Source organism: Sapajus apella, unplaced genomic scaffold (genome assembly GCF_009761245.1).
Source record: "Sapajus apella isolate SASKATOON/1434 unplaced genomic scaffold, GSC_monkey_1.0 scaffold5, whole genome shotgun sequence".
NCBI classification, from domain to species: domain Eukaryota; kingdom Metazoa; phylum Chordata; class Mammalia; order Primates; family Cebidae; genus Sapajus; species Sapajus apella.
This window is the reverse complement of record NW_022436945.1, coordinates 49,601,683-49,616,915: the sequence shown is the minus strand read 5'-3', so window position 1 is coordinate 49,616,915 and position 15,233 is coordinate 49,601,683. Positions and strand designations below refer to the sequence as shown.

Genomic DNA, 15,233 nt, shown 5'->3' with positions numbered 1-15,233 from the left:
GTTGAAATCCATGATGCTCCAACCCAGTGAGGTGAGAACGAGCCTGGAGCTTAGGACAAAATCTGCTCTCAGGTCCTGGGTTTGCCACTTTCTGGTGGTTCACCTTCGCCAAAGATTTTGTCTTTTGGGGATGTAAATCACTGTTTCCTCAATGGAGTTCCCTAAAACATAGTATCTACTTATAATCATTGTTGAGAGTATTAATTGTTATAATTTCCAAATGGCCTGATTCATTAACAATTGCTCAATAAACCTATAAATAGGTGTTATCTAATCTATTTGTCTTTCTGCCAAATATACATTTAGAAAATGACTTCACAGGCTATGCCTTCTCTGAGGTAGAGCAATTGTGACGCTCTGTTTTCTATAGACCCCTCTTCCCTTCCTTTCTCACACATACTCCTCTGCCAGTTTTCTTCCTCTTCTTCCCCATCCCTCATGAAGCCAAATCTCCACTATCAGGCACTTTCAGTGACAACCTATGAGGTCTATTCAGTTATAGTGTAAATCCTGGGCCCCCAATTCAGTCTCCTGACATGTCCAGCTCCTTCTTCTCACTATTTTCTGCAGTTTTTGAAAACAAAGGGCAAATCCCACATGGAAAGTATTCACATCAGTCTCTTTAATGAAAATTTGTTTAGTTCATCATCTCTGATCATGTCCATGGCCGTGTCTTCAGTTTCCATCTCACAGAAACCACTTCTGCTCAGATTTCCTTAAAACCCTGGGTAGTGTTCATTGTCACTCTCTGTTCCTCTCAATATCTCCTCCTGGAGCCCCTTGGGCTGCCTCATGCTGATTTGTCAAGTCATACCCTCAGCAGAGGAATGAGGGGAACCCTGTCCTCAGGAGGAGGTAGGGTCACTTGAGTAAATGAGCACTATATGGGCCCATGGAGAGGACACATAGAAATGGCTCAGCAGGTGTCAGGGGATGCGCAGTCCCTGAAACATGCCATTAAAACTTATTTAAACTCTTTTCTTCCCACTGGAATCTCCTTTGCTTCTCTATGGATTCTCACAACCCCAGCCAAGAGTAACCTCATTGGCTCAGACACAGCCTATCCTACTCACATTCCCTGGAGTCCAGAGCCTGATCAGTCTCCAGGTGAGAGGACAGAGTGAATGCTTTTGTCTCATTCATATTTTCCTTCCCCTGTTGATTTCTCCTGCGGTCTAAAGATCATTTGCTTTTCCCACACCTTTTGTTTCTCATTCTTCTCATGTTGATATTTTTTTTTTCCAATTTGAATGGACCAGAATAGTGATTATAATATTATATTTAGCATTTCCCAAAACTCTATATAAGATTTTTATTAGATTAATATGTAAAGATATATGCATTGATGTAATTTATCTCATATATTATGTATATTTTGTGTGTATGCTACATAGGATGTATATATATATATATATATATATATATGTAAATATATATGCAATAAATCATATAATAATGAAACTTTTGTAAATCATCCAGGTTTAGGATTCCCCCGTTCGCTTCTCTCATCAGCTGCTGTAACCTCTGTCTGGTCTCACCTCGGTGTCCCATAGACTTCCACCCTACCATGCCCTTCCATTCCCATCTCCTGTTTGAACTCCGCTCTGATTTAACTTTCACTTTTATAATTTCTTCTCTCCCCAAAGCACAGACTACATACAGGGGGATTTCCGTGCTTTTGCCTTATCTACCTGGATGCTGTTTCTATTTCTTAATCTTGTGTTTCTTTAATATTTTTGTGAATCAGGAGTGTCTTGGCCTCCAGACAAACTTGTTTTTACTGAGTAATGGAAGAAAGATCAACAAAAAAGAAAATATTGAAGTCATTCTATTGGCTTCCCATCACACTTCGGACTTTCTTGTCCAAGGCCACATTCCTGATTTCATGTCCTTTGGGTGGAAGAAAAGTCATAGTAAGATCATGGATGCCAGTGGATGTCATTGGCTGTTTTTTAATTTTCAGAGCTGGATTTAGAGCCCTCTGTTGGGACGAAGAACCCCCTGCAGCTAGAAGGCGATGCAGTTGAAGGCTCAGTAGACAACACACAAGAGCATCAAGTCACTGGACACATTCATGCCTCAAGTGTCCTGAAACCAAAGTCTATTAAAAGAAAACTCCGGTTCAGCAAGTGGATTCCCCGGCCTTCATGCTTAGGGTGCAGAGGTAATCCCATCTATGACCCTTAGCTGCACTCACTTTTTCTTTCTCTCTGTCGATGGTGGCAGCTTTTCCTCTCAATGCATTTCCTCTTCCATATGTTCTCTCCAGTGTCTGCTATAACCTCTGTCTTGTCTTCCCTCTGGGTGGCACCTCCCCTAACCACCAGGCCTTTTCTGTCCCCATCTCCTCTTTGCTCCCTGAACTGTTGTATTCCTTCTCCTTCTGCTGTCTTGAGAGTTTCTCTCATGACCACAGGAGTGCCAGGCCTCATTGTCTTCATCCAACTGCATAGTTTCAGCAGCTGAACACAGGGTTTTTTGCTGGCATTTCACAGTCTCTTGGGAAATTTACCTTTCCTCCCTACATCCCCAACTCCATTATCTCTTTCTGCAGAAAGCATTGCTTTCATACATCATTTACACTTAGGCTTTTCTCTTGATTCGGATTTTGGGCAACCCAACTGATTCAACCCTTAATCTTCCCTTGTTCCTCTGAATGAGAAGTGTTGAAAGTGAGCACAAAGAGCCCCACTTAGAAAACTAAACTAGAACGAGGTGGGAGTTAGCTACTGGCCAGGAGTCAGGTTTGTCTTCAGCTCCAGGTCTGAAGACTTGTGCCAATGTAGATGGAGTTGTCATGGATTCAGTGTTCTCAGCTCATGGACTCATTTGCGCTGACATTAACTGGAGGACACTTACGACATTATAAATGGACATCACTTCAAAAGTACATGGAGAGTGCAGGACTTCAAAACTGCATACATCGTGAGGTACATCATTCTAACCTCTCTCCTTTTTATTCTCATTTCCACTACTACACGTCCAGTTAATGGTCCAAATACAACTGAGATGAATCTTGAGGCCAGCTTACATGAGATAGCATTTTCTGAATTAACTTTGAGAAAAGTGACTCCACGGCCAGCTTTATGTATGCACAAGATGACAGGCAAGAATCTATCCACAGGACAGCCTTTGCTTTGGCCCAGTTCAGTGGATAAGACAGAGATTTCACTGAAGTTGTCAGAGAAAAGACTAAAATCCATGGAACCACTGGGAACAAAGGCAATCATGAGATAAGCATCGAAAGGAAAGAAAATGATGGGAAATTGGGTTGTTCTATTTAGTATCTCTATCTCATGCTGCCATGTAATAATCACCTGGTGAGATTTCAATTAAGATGAATGACTTGATGTCACACCTTGAGATTCTCACTCCCATGGCCTGGGGTGTGGTTTGGGTGTGTGTAGTTTTAAAACAGTCCCATGTGACTCTAACCTGTGGCTAAGGATAAGAAGGACCACTGGTCTTCTATGATCTCAGGTGACCAACATGGAAGTGCCCCATGTGCGCAGCTACTCCAAAGGGTGAGCCTCCGTCAGCCTTCGATGGGACCTATATTCCCCTCTCAACAGCACTGTTTGTATAGCATAGAAAAAAATCAAGAAGAAAAACAAGAAAATAGATTAGACCTTTAGCCTCTGCTTGAAGCTCACTTGCTCAATTTTGAATACAAGATAAGGTGAGAAATAATCATTGCATTAACATCTAATGTACAGAAATAATATCTCCCATATTACATATAGTGGAATTTAGTATTTTCTTTGCAGTTTAAAATAAAACTTCCAGTTTACATTTAACCACACAGATTTTACAGTCCAGTAATTGGCTCAGCACTGCAACGTGAACATTTTACTTTCAGTCAGTTATTGTCCTTCTGCGAAGCCCTGATAGAGAACTTACTGGTCTCACTCTCCTGAAGAGAATGCAATAAGGAATCAAGACTGAAATTTTGCTATAGCTCTTATATGAATATTTGTTTATGACACTCTTGACACTGACATTAAATATTAAAAAGTAACTTTCCTCAAAATGTACTTTGAAAAAACAGTGAGTGGGTGGGGAGAGTTTAGTAAAACACAAACTAATCCTTTTCACTTTGTACTTCAGAGTTTTGTTGGTCTAGATATTGAGAAGATTTCTAGAAATCCCGTAAGGTGTAACCAGTTGTGGAATCAACTTCCAGGCATTAGGGAAAAGAAGTAGGATCATAATTACACTCACTGCTCTCTCTTTACTATCTCTGTTTTGAGTGTCTTCTTTTCTTTTAATTTTCTTTCTTTCCTGATCTTCTTTGAAAAATACTTACAAATATATTAGTTTTTTCTTTAAAAAATTATTTTAACTAACCCAACAAGCACCACAGACATCATATTTCTTATATTTTTTGTAAAACCTTATTCCTGTCATAGCCAAGTTCACCCAACAGCATCTCATGACTGTTGAGACCTCCAGATTGGAGCCTTTCCTCTCTCTTCCTCCAATATTTATTGAAAGGGCCTTAGTTCGTGGGTTCTAATTAGTGGGTTTTCAATAACAAGTCATGTGTCCTTAGTCCAATCACATCCGAGTGGCATCACTATACCTCTGTTTTAAAGGCTGGTAGTGGACGTGGATGTTGTCTGAGCTTCCTGCTGCTTCTTATATCCAGAGTTCCTCCCATGGCCTCCTGCGCCTCCCTAGAAGACTGGGACATGGAGTTTAAGGGAGTTGGTTTCTCTGCAGAGGATCTTCCTTTTCTGCAGCCCTCTGTCTGGATATGTATGATAGATGAGGAGCACTTCCTCACTGGGAGGAAAAGCCAACACTCTCCACCAGACAGAGGGGATCTGGAGGAAAGGGGCTGATGTTCCCGGTTGCCTGTTGGGCATTGGCAGTGTCCCTATATCCTGCACCACAGGCTGACTGGAAGTTCAGGGAAATTCACTGGTGTTTTCTTCTCACTTGTGAATGGTGCTTCCCCTTTCAGCCAGCCCAACCCACACCCTTAGGAGATCAGTTTGCCCCTGGGATATCACCACTTAACAAACCCTCTAAATTCAGCCTTCAAAAGGACCTGACAGAAATGCTGATTTCATTATTTTCTCTCCCTCTCCTACAGGTACTAAATACTACCAGAAGGATGGAAAGGAAGAAAGGATGCCAAAAAAGTGGCTTTTCCAATTGATGAGAAAAAACTAAGACAGCAAAGCAAGTTCAAGTCCAAATACAATGACCCTACAGGGAACCTTCACAGAGGATTGAATTTTAGACCACAGAATGCTCTTGCTGATTTCAACCCACCAGGGTCCTTTGATTTGAGAAGTCACAGTCTATCCTAGTCCAATTGTGATCAATACCTAGGGAGACCAATTCTCAGATGGACACACAGCATTGACAGGCCTTAGCCCTGCTCCTCTCAATTTCCATCCTGTATAGAACAGAAGTCCAGAGCAGCTGAGATGAGACAGCATGTCACCTGGGACTCTGCCAGGGTAGAGTATGAACAGTGCCATGTTCTTGCTGAAAATGTTTAGCCTGAATTTCATAGGAGGTAATCCTCAGACAATTGCAGAAGGTAGAACATTGAACAGGACAACTGACCTGTCTCCTTCAAGTAGTCCATGTTACCTCCAAGAACACAACAAAAAGGCGAAGAGACATTTTGGGTTCAAAAAGAGTAAAAACTATGTAGCTTATCATTTTTAGTCATTTTGAACCCCAAACATCGCTTCCTCTTTTGGTCGTTGTCATTGATGGTGGTGACATGGACTTGTTTGTAGAGGACAGGTCAGCTGTCTGGCTGAAAGCTCTGCATTCAGAAGTCGCCTGAAAATGTCCTCATGATTAAATTCAGCCTAAACATTTTGCAAGGAACACTGCAGAGTCATGCTGTGAGCTTCCTCCCTCAGCCCATCTGCAGGCAGAGAAAACCCAGTGTCTTCATCCTCATTATTGTGATACTAGGACGTTCACTTGGTTAAGGAGGGGGTCTATCAGCTCTGTCCCTTTTAAAGACACCTTATTTATAATTTGAAAGTGGTTTGAAACAGCACGAATGTCCTGTATTTTGACAATCTCCCTCTGAGCAATTTATCATCATGTATTCACCCCTGCAGGGGTCAGTTATTATATTTATATTTTTACATTGGAAATTGTCTATCTCACAATTTTACTGTATACTTGTTTTTGCTGGCATTCTTTGTAAAAAAAAAAAAAAAAAAAAAAAAAAAAAAACTATGTACTCCCTGCTCAAATTTTAACTTTCATCCAGAGTTAACTTTAATTTGTTATTGCTGCCATTCTGCTGTGATAAAAAATATTCTCTGTCACAAATTTAACTTTTATCTGCTGGGCATCCACGCATCATTCCACCACATGCCACTCTTGTCTTTGCTGTGGAGCTTCTAAAACTGGAATGGCAGGAATGGCCTCCTTCCTTAGCTCCCTGTTCTTGGGTCTGCTATGGAGGGATCCTGGTGCCTCCAGATGTGTGCACATGAATCCATATGGAGCTTTTCCTGATGTTCCACTACACTCTGTATAGACATTAATTTTAGTTTATTAGTTAAAATGTTTAAGTTTTAAATCTAATTAAATTTTTTTGTCTGTCACCTGGACTACTGGATTTTTTACATAAAGTGCTTTAAGGTTTTATTGTTATGATTGGTTTTGGCAGATAAGAATATAGGTTAAGGAAAACATTCTTATTTCCCTGTTTGCATTCTAAACTCTTCCATATTTTAGCCTATATTTACAATATGTGGTAGATTGTATTTACTGTATTTCTTTGCTTATGTTACTTGTTTTCTCTTTGTGTTTGTGTGTATTTGTGTGCCTTTTGTTTGTTACTTAGGAAGGGTTGTATAGCTCCTGTTTAACATTGCACTAAAAATTTTGACATCACTAATCACCTTTTACGTTGATACACTTCTACTATTTGATTTATAAGTTTTAAATTACATCTTTCAACTTTAAAATTGTACCACTATGACAATCAAAGACATTATTTTCCTCTTCTCTAACATCTTTACTTGCCATTTCTTATTTGTTATTTCAACCCAAACATAAAGTGACAGCCTTTGTGCCCCACCTGTCCCCACCTTGGTTTTGGATTTAGATCTACAATTAAATACATTGATGCACGTGCTGTTCAAAAGCGTATCCGAAGCATCACTTGTTGACTGGTATTTATCCTTAACAGAGGCCTCATGAGGGAATCAGGTTTCACTGAGTTTTGCATGCTTAATGAACTTTTCCCACTGTCTTGATACATGGATAGGATCACTGGATAAGGTAGTTGCCCAAAATGTATTTTTTCTGGTGATTTTAGGAAATATTGTTTGGCTTTGGGGGACAGGAATGTGTGTTCTCATTCTGGGATTCTATTTTGTTCTACCAGGACCTTTAATTTCTATGAGTTACTTCATTCATTCTCTTCACCACCAGTCTCCTTCCTTTGACCAGTCCTCCCCGTCTCCCAGCAATTCTGCCCTTTGAAGATTTGCCCCTCTGGCCCTCTGCACAGTGAAGCCCCTGCCTTTCAATTCCCCAGTAGCAGGGTTCTGATCCACCAGGTGTCAGCCATGTTCTGTTGCTCCACACTTGCTGTATAAGGATGATTTTTCCTGTGTTCTGTCATGAACAGGCCCTCAGTGCTGCGCTGGCCTTTATTTGTGTAGTGTTTCCTGCTCCCTCTGCTGTTGTGTGGCTCCCAGGCCTGGCTAAATAAAATCACCTGAGGTCCACAGTGTTTCCTAGCCCTGGTTGGGGGCAGGCTTATGGGTGGTATTTTTGACTCTCTGTTAATCCCTAGGGCTGTGAAGTATATGTGGAGAAATTCAGCTATTATGTTATCCTACTTCTTCAAATGCAGAACTTTGATAGTATAAAAAATGAGCAGAATCATATACTAGAACATCCCCGTAATCACTGACCAGCTTCCACAATTATCAACAAATGGCTGAGCTTTACTAAATACAATTCTTTGTAGTTACCTATGAAGTGTGTGTGTGTGTATGTGCACATTAATATATGTATGTATATGTATATAGCATGTGTGTGCATAAATGTCGTATATATATATGTAAATTCACACATGTATTTATATATGTGTATACACACACACACTCACACACACATATACACAAGTTCCCTTCAAAGATTGAGCCCTCTGGTCCTCTGCACCATGAAGCCCCTGCCTTTCAATTCCCCAGTAGCAGGGTTCTGATCCACCAAGTCTCAGCCATGTTCTGTGTTTCTCCACACTCACAATTTTACCACCATGACACGCAAGTGTATATATTTACATGTGTGAATTTTTAATTTGTATATATATACACACATGTATATAAATTGTAGATCTAAATTAAATATATACATAGGTATATATATATATACATATATATATATATATTTTAAATTATCTTTGAATATACATAATCTTAGGGATGGAACCAAAGTCTAAACACAAAATTCATTTAAGCTTTACCTATAAGTTTGCTGTCGGTCCACGCCGCCCTTCACGCTGCCCGCCCGTCCAGCGTCCACCGCCGCCATAGGAGTGCAGGCGGAAACCATCTCCCCAGGAGACGGGCGCACCTTCCTGAAGAGCGGCCAGACCTGCGTGATGCACTACGCCGGGATGCTTGAAGATGGAAAGAAATTTGATTCCTCCCGGGACAGAAACAAGCCCTTTAGGTTTATGCTATGCAAGCAGGAGGTGATCCGAGGCTGGGAAGTAGGGGTTGCCCAGATGAGTGTGGGTCAGAGAGCTAAACTGACTATATCTCCAGATTATGCCTATGGTGCCACTGGGCACCCAGGCATCATCCCACCACATGCCACTCTTGTCTTCGATGTGGAGCTTCTAAAACTGGAATGGCAGGAATGGCCTCCTCCCGTAGCTCCATGTCCTTGGGTCTGCCATGGAGGGATCCTGGTGCCTCCAGATGCGTGCACATGAATCCATATGGAGCTTTTCCTGATGTTCCACTATGCTCTGTATAGACATCTGCCCTGACTGAATGTGTTCTGTCACTCAGCTTTGCTTCCGACATCTCCATTTCCTCTTCCCCTTTATCCTCGTATGTGTGTTTACCTAAACTATATGCCATAAATCTCAAGTTATTCATTTTACGTGTTTTCATTTTGGGGTGAAGATTCAGTTTCAGTCTTTTGGATCTAGGTTTCCAATGAAGTACATGATCAAGTATTAACAGCACAAGTGATAGGTTAACTTTACAATAGGAATTGGTGTTTGTGCGGGGGTTGCAAGAATATTTTAATTTTTTCAATGAAATTTTTATCTATTATATATTAAACATTCTTGCTACTGCGCTGCAAGGTCATAGCAGATTTGAGGTGATATTGAGGGCTGAATTATTCTCCAAGTTGAGAGATGTCCTTGTGTTAAAATAAAAGCCCTACCTAAAACTGAGGTGGGGATGGGGAGAGCCTTTGCCTCCACCCGCCCCACCCCACCCTCTCCTTAAACCCTCTGGCTTTGAAAGCAGGTCATTTTCACGGTAATGATGGACACCGCAGGTATCTATCTGTCCCTGAGCCAGCAGGGACTTCTGAAGACTCCTTTGTGGCCTGGCTTATTTATTTATTCGTTTTTTTTTCCCATCCTGTGGTTTTTCTAATGGATTTTCAGAAATTTTGTAATCTCATAACTTTCCAAGCTCCACCACTTCCTAAACCTTGAGAACTTTAAATGACTGTTTAAATTGAAGGTGTTGTTTGTCGACTTAACACCCAATGAAAGCCCAGCCATCATGACAAATCCTTGAATGTTCTCTTAAGAAAATGATGCTGGTCATTGCAGCTTCAGCATCTCCTGTTTATTGATGCTTGGCTCCCTCTGCTGATCTCAAAGTTTCCTGGCTTTTCCTCCCTCAGCCCCTTCTCACCCTTTTGCTGTCCTGTGTAGTGATTTGGTGAGAGGAATCATTGCTGCCCCCTCCCCCCAGCACCATATATGAGTTTCAAGTGCTATGATTGCAATAAAAGTGCTTTATGCTGGCTTTTATTAAAAAAAAAGTTTTATATATGCCTTATAGACACAGCCTGAAGCTAATCCTATGCAATATTTTAAATAATTTTGTGCATGAAACAAAGTTTGTGTGCATTGAACCTTCCACTTATGGCATCATATTGGCACTCAAGAAGTTTCAGATTTTGAAGCATTTTTGATTCAGATTTTCAGATTAGGGATACTCAACTAATACACTTAAATCTCTGGACCGTAAAATCATGAGTATTTTCTCCTCTGTGATCTCCTGTATTCTCTATATGATAAATATGTGCCAGTTTCATAATCAGAAATGAAATTACAAAGATAATTTCAAAATAAAAAAGATATTAGTATGAAGGAGATAATTTTAAGGTTGCTGAAAAAATCATTCTAATATAACCCAGTTAGCTAATGTAGCCCTTTTTTTCTTAAGATTAATTGCTTAGACAGCACGTAATTAGAATTAAAATGTTAGAATAAAACAGGTGTATTTTAATCTTTTTTTAAAAACTTACTAATTTTATAATGGTTGATTTTCCTAGTCACCACTGCTTTCACAAATAACCTTTGTTCTTCTAGGGGGAGCATGGTAATATTTCAATGCAAGAAAAGTGTTGTTTATAATGCTGTTCACTGACTCATCCTGTCGGGTTGCAAAAGGCTACCAGGAAGTTTGTGAAGGATTCTTTGTGGGTAGCAGGAACTTCTGAGATTTAACAAATAAATTTGGCTAAATAAAACTCTGACAGGTGCAGTTGGTAGTCAGTACTCCAATTCATTCATGTGCAATTTTGATTACTGTAGCCGAGTCATAATTAGGTTGGTAATGATTTAATAATCCAAATAATTTTTTAGATTCAGTGATATGCATGAAGAACAATGTTCTTCACTCTCTACTTTTATTTTTGGTGGCACTGCTAATGTTTTTAGACAAACATACCTTTTTAAAAATTAAAAAAAAAAATTGTCTTAAAGTTGGTGTCTTACTCTGTCACCCAGGCTAGAATGCAGAAGTGAGATCATAACTCACCTCAGCCTCAAATTCCTGGGCTCAAGTGATCCTATCACCTCAGCCTCCTGAGTAGCTGGGACTACCAGGCATATGCCACCAAATCTGGCCAATTTTCGCTTATTATTTTTTTTTTAATTTATTTTATTGCATTTCAGGTTTGGGGTACATGTGAAGAACATGCGAGATTGTTGCATAGGCACACACATGGCAGTGTGATTTGCTGCCATCCTCCCCATCACCCACATCTGGCATCTCTCCCCATGCTATCTCTCCCCAACTCCCCACCCCCCACCATCCCTCCCCTATTTCCCCCTAAATGACCCCAGTGTGTAGTGCTCCCCTCCCTGTGTCCATGTGTTCTCATTGTTTAACACCCGCCTATGAGTGAGAACATGCGGTGTTTGATCTTCTGCTCTTCTGTCAGTTTGCTGAGAATGATGGTTTCCAGGTTCATCCATGTCCCTACAAAGGACACAAATCCATCGTTTTTTATGGCTGCATAATATTCCATGGTGTATATGTGCCACATTTTCCCTGTCCAGTCTATCATCGATGGGCATTTGGGTTGGTTCCAGGTCTTTGCTATTGTAAACAGTGCTGCAATGAACATTCGTGGGCACATGTTCTTATAGTAGAACGTTTTATAATCCTTTGGATATATACCCAGTAATGGGATTGCTGGGTTAAACGGAATTTCTATTTCTAGGTCCTTGAGGAATCACCACACTATCTTCCACAATGGTTGAACTAATTTACACTCCCACCAACAGTGTAAAAGTGTTCCTATTTCTCCATATACTATATACTCTCCAGCATCTGTTGTCTCTAGATTTTTTATGATCGCCATTCTAACTGGCGTGAGATGGTATCTCAATGTAGTTTTGATTTGCATTTCTCTGATGACCAGTGATGATGAGCATTTTTTCATATGTTTGTTGGCCTCATGTATGTCTTCTTTTGTAAGGTGTCTGTTCATATCCTTTGTCCACTTTTGAATGGGCTTGTTTGTTTTTTTCTTGTAAATCTGTTTTAGTTCTTTGTAAATTATGAATATTAGCAGTTTGTCAGATGGATAAACTGCAAAATTTTTTTCCCATTATGTTGGTTGCCATTTCACTCTAATGACTGTTTCTTTTGCTGTGTAGAAGCTGTGGAGTTTGATTAGGTCCCACTTGTCTATTTTGGCTTTTGTTGCCAATGCTTTTGGTGTTTTGGTCATGACGTCCTTGCCTACGCCTATGTCCTGAATGGTTTTGCTTAGATTTTCTTCTAGGGTTTTTATGGCGTTAGGTCATATGTTTAAGTCTTTAATCCACCTGGAGTTAATTTTAGTGTAATGTGTCAGGAAGGGGTCTAGTTTCTGCTTTCTGCACATGGCTAGCCAGTTTTCCCAACACCATTTATTAAACAGGGAATCCTTTCCCCATTGCTTGTTTTTGTCTGGTTTGTCAAAGATCAGATGGTTGTAGATATGTTGTGTTGCCCCTGAGACCTCTGTTCTGTTCCATTGGTCTCTATCTCTGTTTTGGCACCAGTACCATGCTGTTTTGATTACTGTAGACTTGTAGTATAGTTTGAAGTCCAGTAGTGTGATGCCACCCTCTTTGTTCTTTTTGCTTAGAATTGACTTGGCTATGTGGGCTCCCTTTGGGTTCCATATGAAGTTTAAGGTGTTTTTTTTCCAGTTCTGTGAAGAGGGTCGTTGGTAGCTTGATGGGGATAGCGTTGAATCTGTAAATTATTTGGGGCAGTATGGCCATTTTGAAGATATTGATTCTTCCTAACCATGAACATGGAATGTTTCTTCATCTGTTTGTTTTCTTTCTGATTTTGTTGAGCCATGGCTTGTAGTTCTCCTTGAAGAGGTCCTTTACGTTCCTTGTTAGTTGTATTCCTAGGTATTTTATTCTCTTTGTGGCAATTGTGAATGGCAGTTCGTTGTTGATTTGGCTCTCTTTAAGTCTGTTATTGGTGTATAGGAATGCATGTGATTTTTGCACATTGATTTTGTACCCTGAGACTTTGCTGAAATTGCTTATCAGTTTCAGGAGATTTTGGGCTGAGACGATGGAGTCTTCTGGATATACAATCATGTCATCTGCAAATAGAGACAATTTGACTTCCTCCTTTCCTATTTGAATACCCTTTATTTCTTTTTCTTGCCTGATTGCTCTGGCTAGAATTTCCATTACTATATTCAAAAGGAGTGGTGAGAGAGGGCATCCTTGTCTGGTGCCACATTTCAAGGGTAATGCTTCCAGTTTTTGCCCATTCAGTATGATATTGGCTGTTGGTTTGTCATAAATAGCTTTTATTATTTGGAGATACGCTCCATTGATACCTAGCTTACTGAGTGTTTTTAGCATAAAGGGCTGTTGAATTTTGTCAACTTATGCTTATTTTTAAACATTGTTTCTCAAGAGAAGACATAATGGCATTTAGTGTGATAGTGTATCCTAAACAATTGATGATTATGATTTACGGTCCCCAAAGAAATATTAATATTTCCAGTATTATTCTGTCTGCAGAAGAATGGGAACAATAAAGTATTGCTTTCTTCTTCCAATGTTAATATTTTTGAGTTAATATATTGCTTTAAAGTGTAGAGTCTGTATCTCATGATTCTTTCAATATACCATGGAGGAAGGCAGAGCAGGGATTATTAATTTGGTCTTGTACATAAAGAAACTGGAACTTAAGAGATTTTCAGTTAATTTGCTAGAAGTTAAAGATGTCTAAGAGAAGAAAACGTGAACTAAGATGATATTTAGAAAGGACAAGGTGGGAAAATGTGGCACATATACACCATGGAATATTATGCAGCCATCAAAAATGATGAGCTTGTGTCCTTTGTAGGGACATGGAAGAACCTGGAAACCATCATTCTCAGCAAACTGACAGAAGAACAGAAGATCAAACACCGCATGTTCCCACTCATAGGCGGGTGTTGAACAATGAGAACACATGGACACAGGGAGGGGAGCACTCCACACTGGGGTCATTTAGGGGGAAATAGGGGAGGGACGGTGGGGGGTGGGGAGCTGGGGAGAGATAGCATGGGGAGAGATGTCAGATGTAGGTGTTGGGGAGGAAGGCAGCAAATCACACTGCCATGTGTGTACCTATGCAACAATCTTGCATGTTCTTCACATGTACCCCAAAACCTAAAATGCAATAAAATAAATAAATGGGAAAAAAAGTAATGCTATTGTCTATTGAAAATTAAAAAAATTTAAAAAAAAAAGAAATGACAAAGTGATTGGAACCACACAAACATGGATGTGTGTCATGATTCTGTCATTAGGGAAAGTCACTCAGTCTCTTTGATAACTAGTTTTCACATATGTACAAAATGTATTAAGTCCGGCTTTGCTGGATTGTTATAAAACTTAAATAGAAATAATATGTTAAGCACGTAGAATTTAGGATGTTTCTTTAACAGCTATCTTCATTCATTTCTCTTAAATATCTTTATGTTTAGGAAACAGTTATAGCTCAATATTTTAAGTATGGAAACAAGCATGACTTGGGGAATGCAGTTAGGGACAATTTTAACTCTTTGCCAGGGTCACTTTGAATTTATTATGTGGGATTAATTCTTCCCTTGCTCTAGATGGAAGGGCAACTCCTACAACTTATCACTTTCTGTTAATGAAAGATTTTTCAAAAAGTAATTCATATGAGGGTAGTCATCAAAACTTCAATCTCAATTTAGCTAAAACTTCTCCCTCCACTCAGCCCTGCTGCAGACCAAAAGCCTGCAGTGGAGAATTTGGACGTGTTTGCCTATTTCTTTTTTCTCCTTCTAGGATTCTCCCTTCTCTTGGTCACTAACCACATCAGAGTCACAAAAGGGTAGAGAAGAGAGGAAGCAGATGGTTAGCAGGTTCTTACTTGAGTACAGCTGAGAGCAGCACTGCGTTCTCTGCCCTGAGAGCTTTTAAAGCTCTCTCTTTCTCTTACAGGTAATTTTTGTGAGTTATCTGGAGACTCCTTACACCACCCCGTTACCATGGATCTCTCATGTAATTTCTTGGTGGGTATCATGCACTCTCCTCCCTGGCTGGTCACTTATGCCTCCTTTTTCAGTTCCTAGGCATCTGATGGTGCCTCTACATTTGTATCCCCCTGCTGAAATCTACATTTTTTCCCCTTGCTTCTGTATCTCTTCCAGATACCCCTTTCAGAAAAAAATCTAAGACAACCCCACCCTGACTGTCTTGCACA

At 40.0% G+C, this 15,233-nt stretch overlaps 1 protein-coding gene and 1 pseudogene across 2 annotated transcripts in view; both read left to right on the top strand.

The window, feature by feature from the left end:
- LOC116545714 overlaps window positions 1-2,187 on the top strand; it is a 28,432-nt gene extending 26,245 nt beyond the window's left edge. The window contains 1 exon segment of the mRNA XM_032272229.1: window positions 1,964-2,187. Coding sequence (XP_032128120.1) covers window positions 1,964-2,187 — 224 coding nt within the window.
- A 6,291-nt stretch (window positions 2,188-8,478) lies between these two features.
- LOC116548792 lies at window positions 8,479-10,008 on the top strand (annotated as a pseudogene). Its single transcript, XR_004267542.1, has one exon. The product of XR_004267542.1 is annotated as a peptidyl-prolyl cis-trans isomerase FKBP1A pseudogene (transcript).
- The last annotated feature ends 5,225 nt before the right edge of the window (window positions 10,009-15,233 follow it).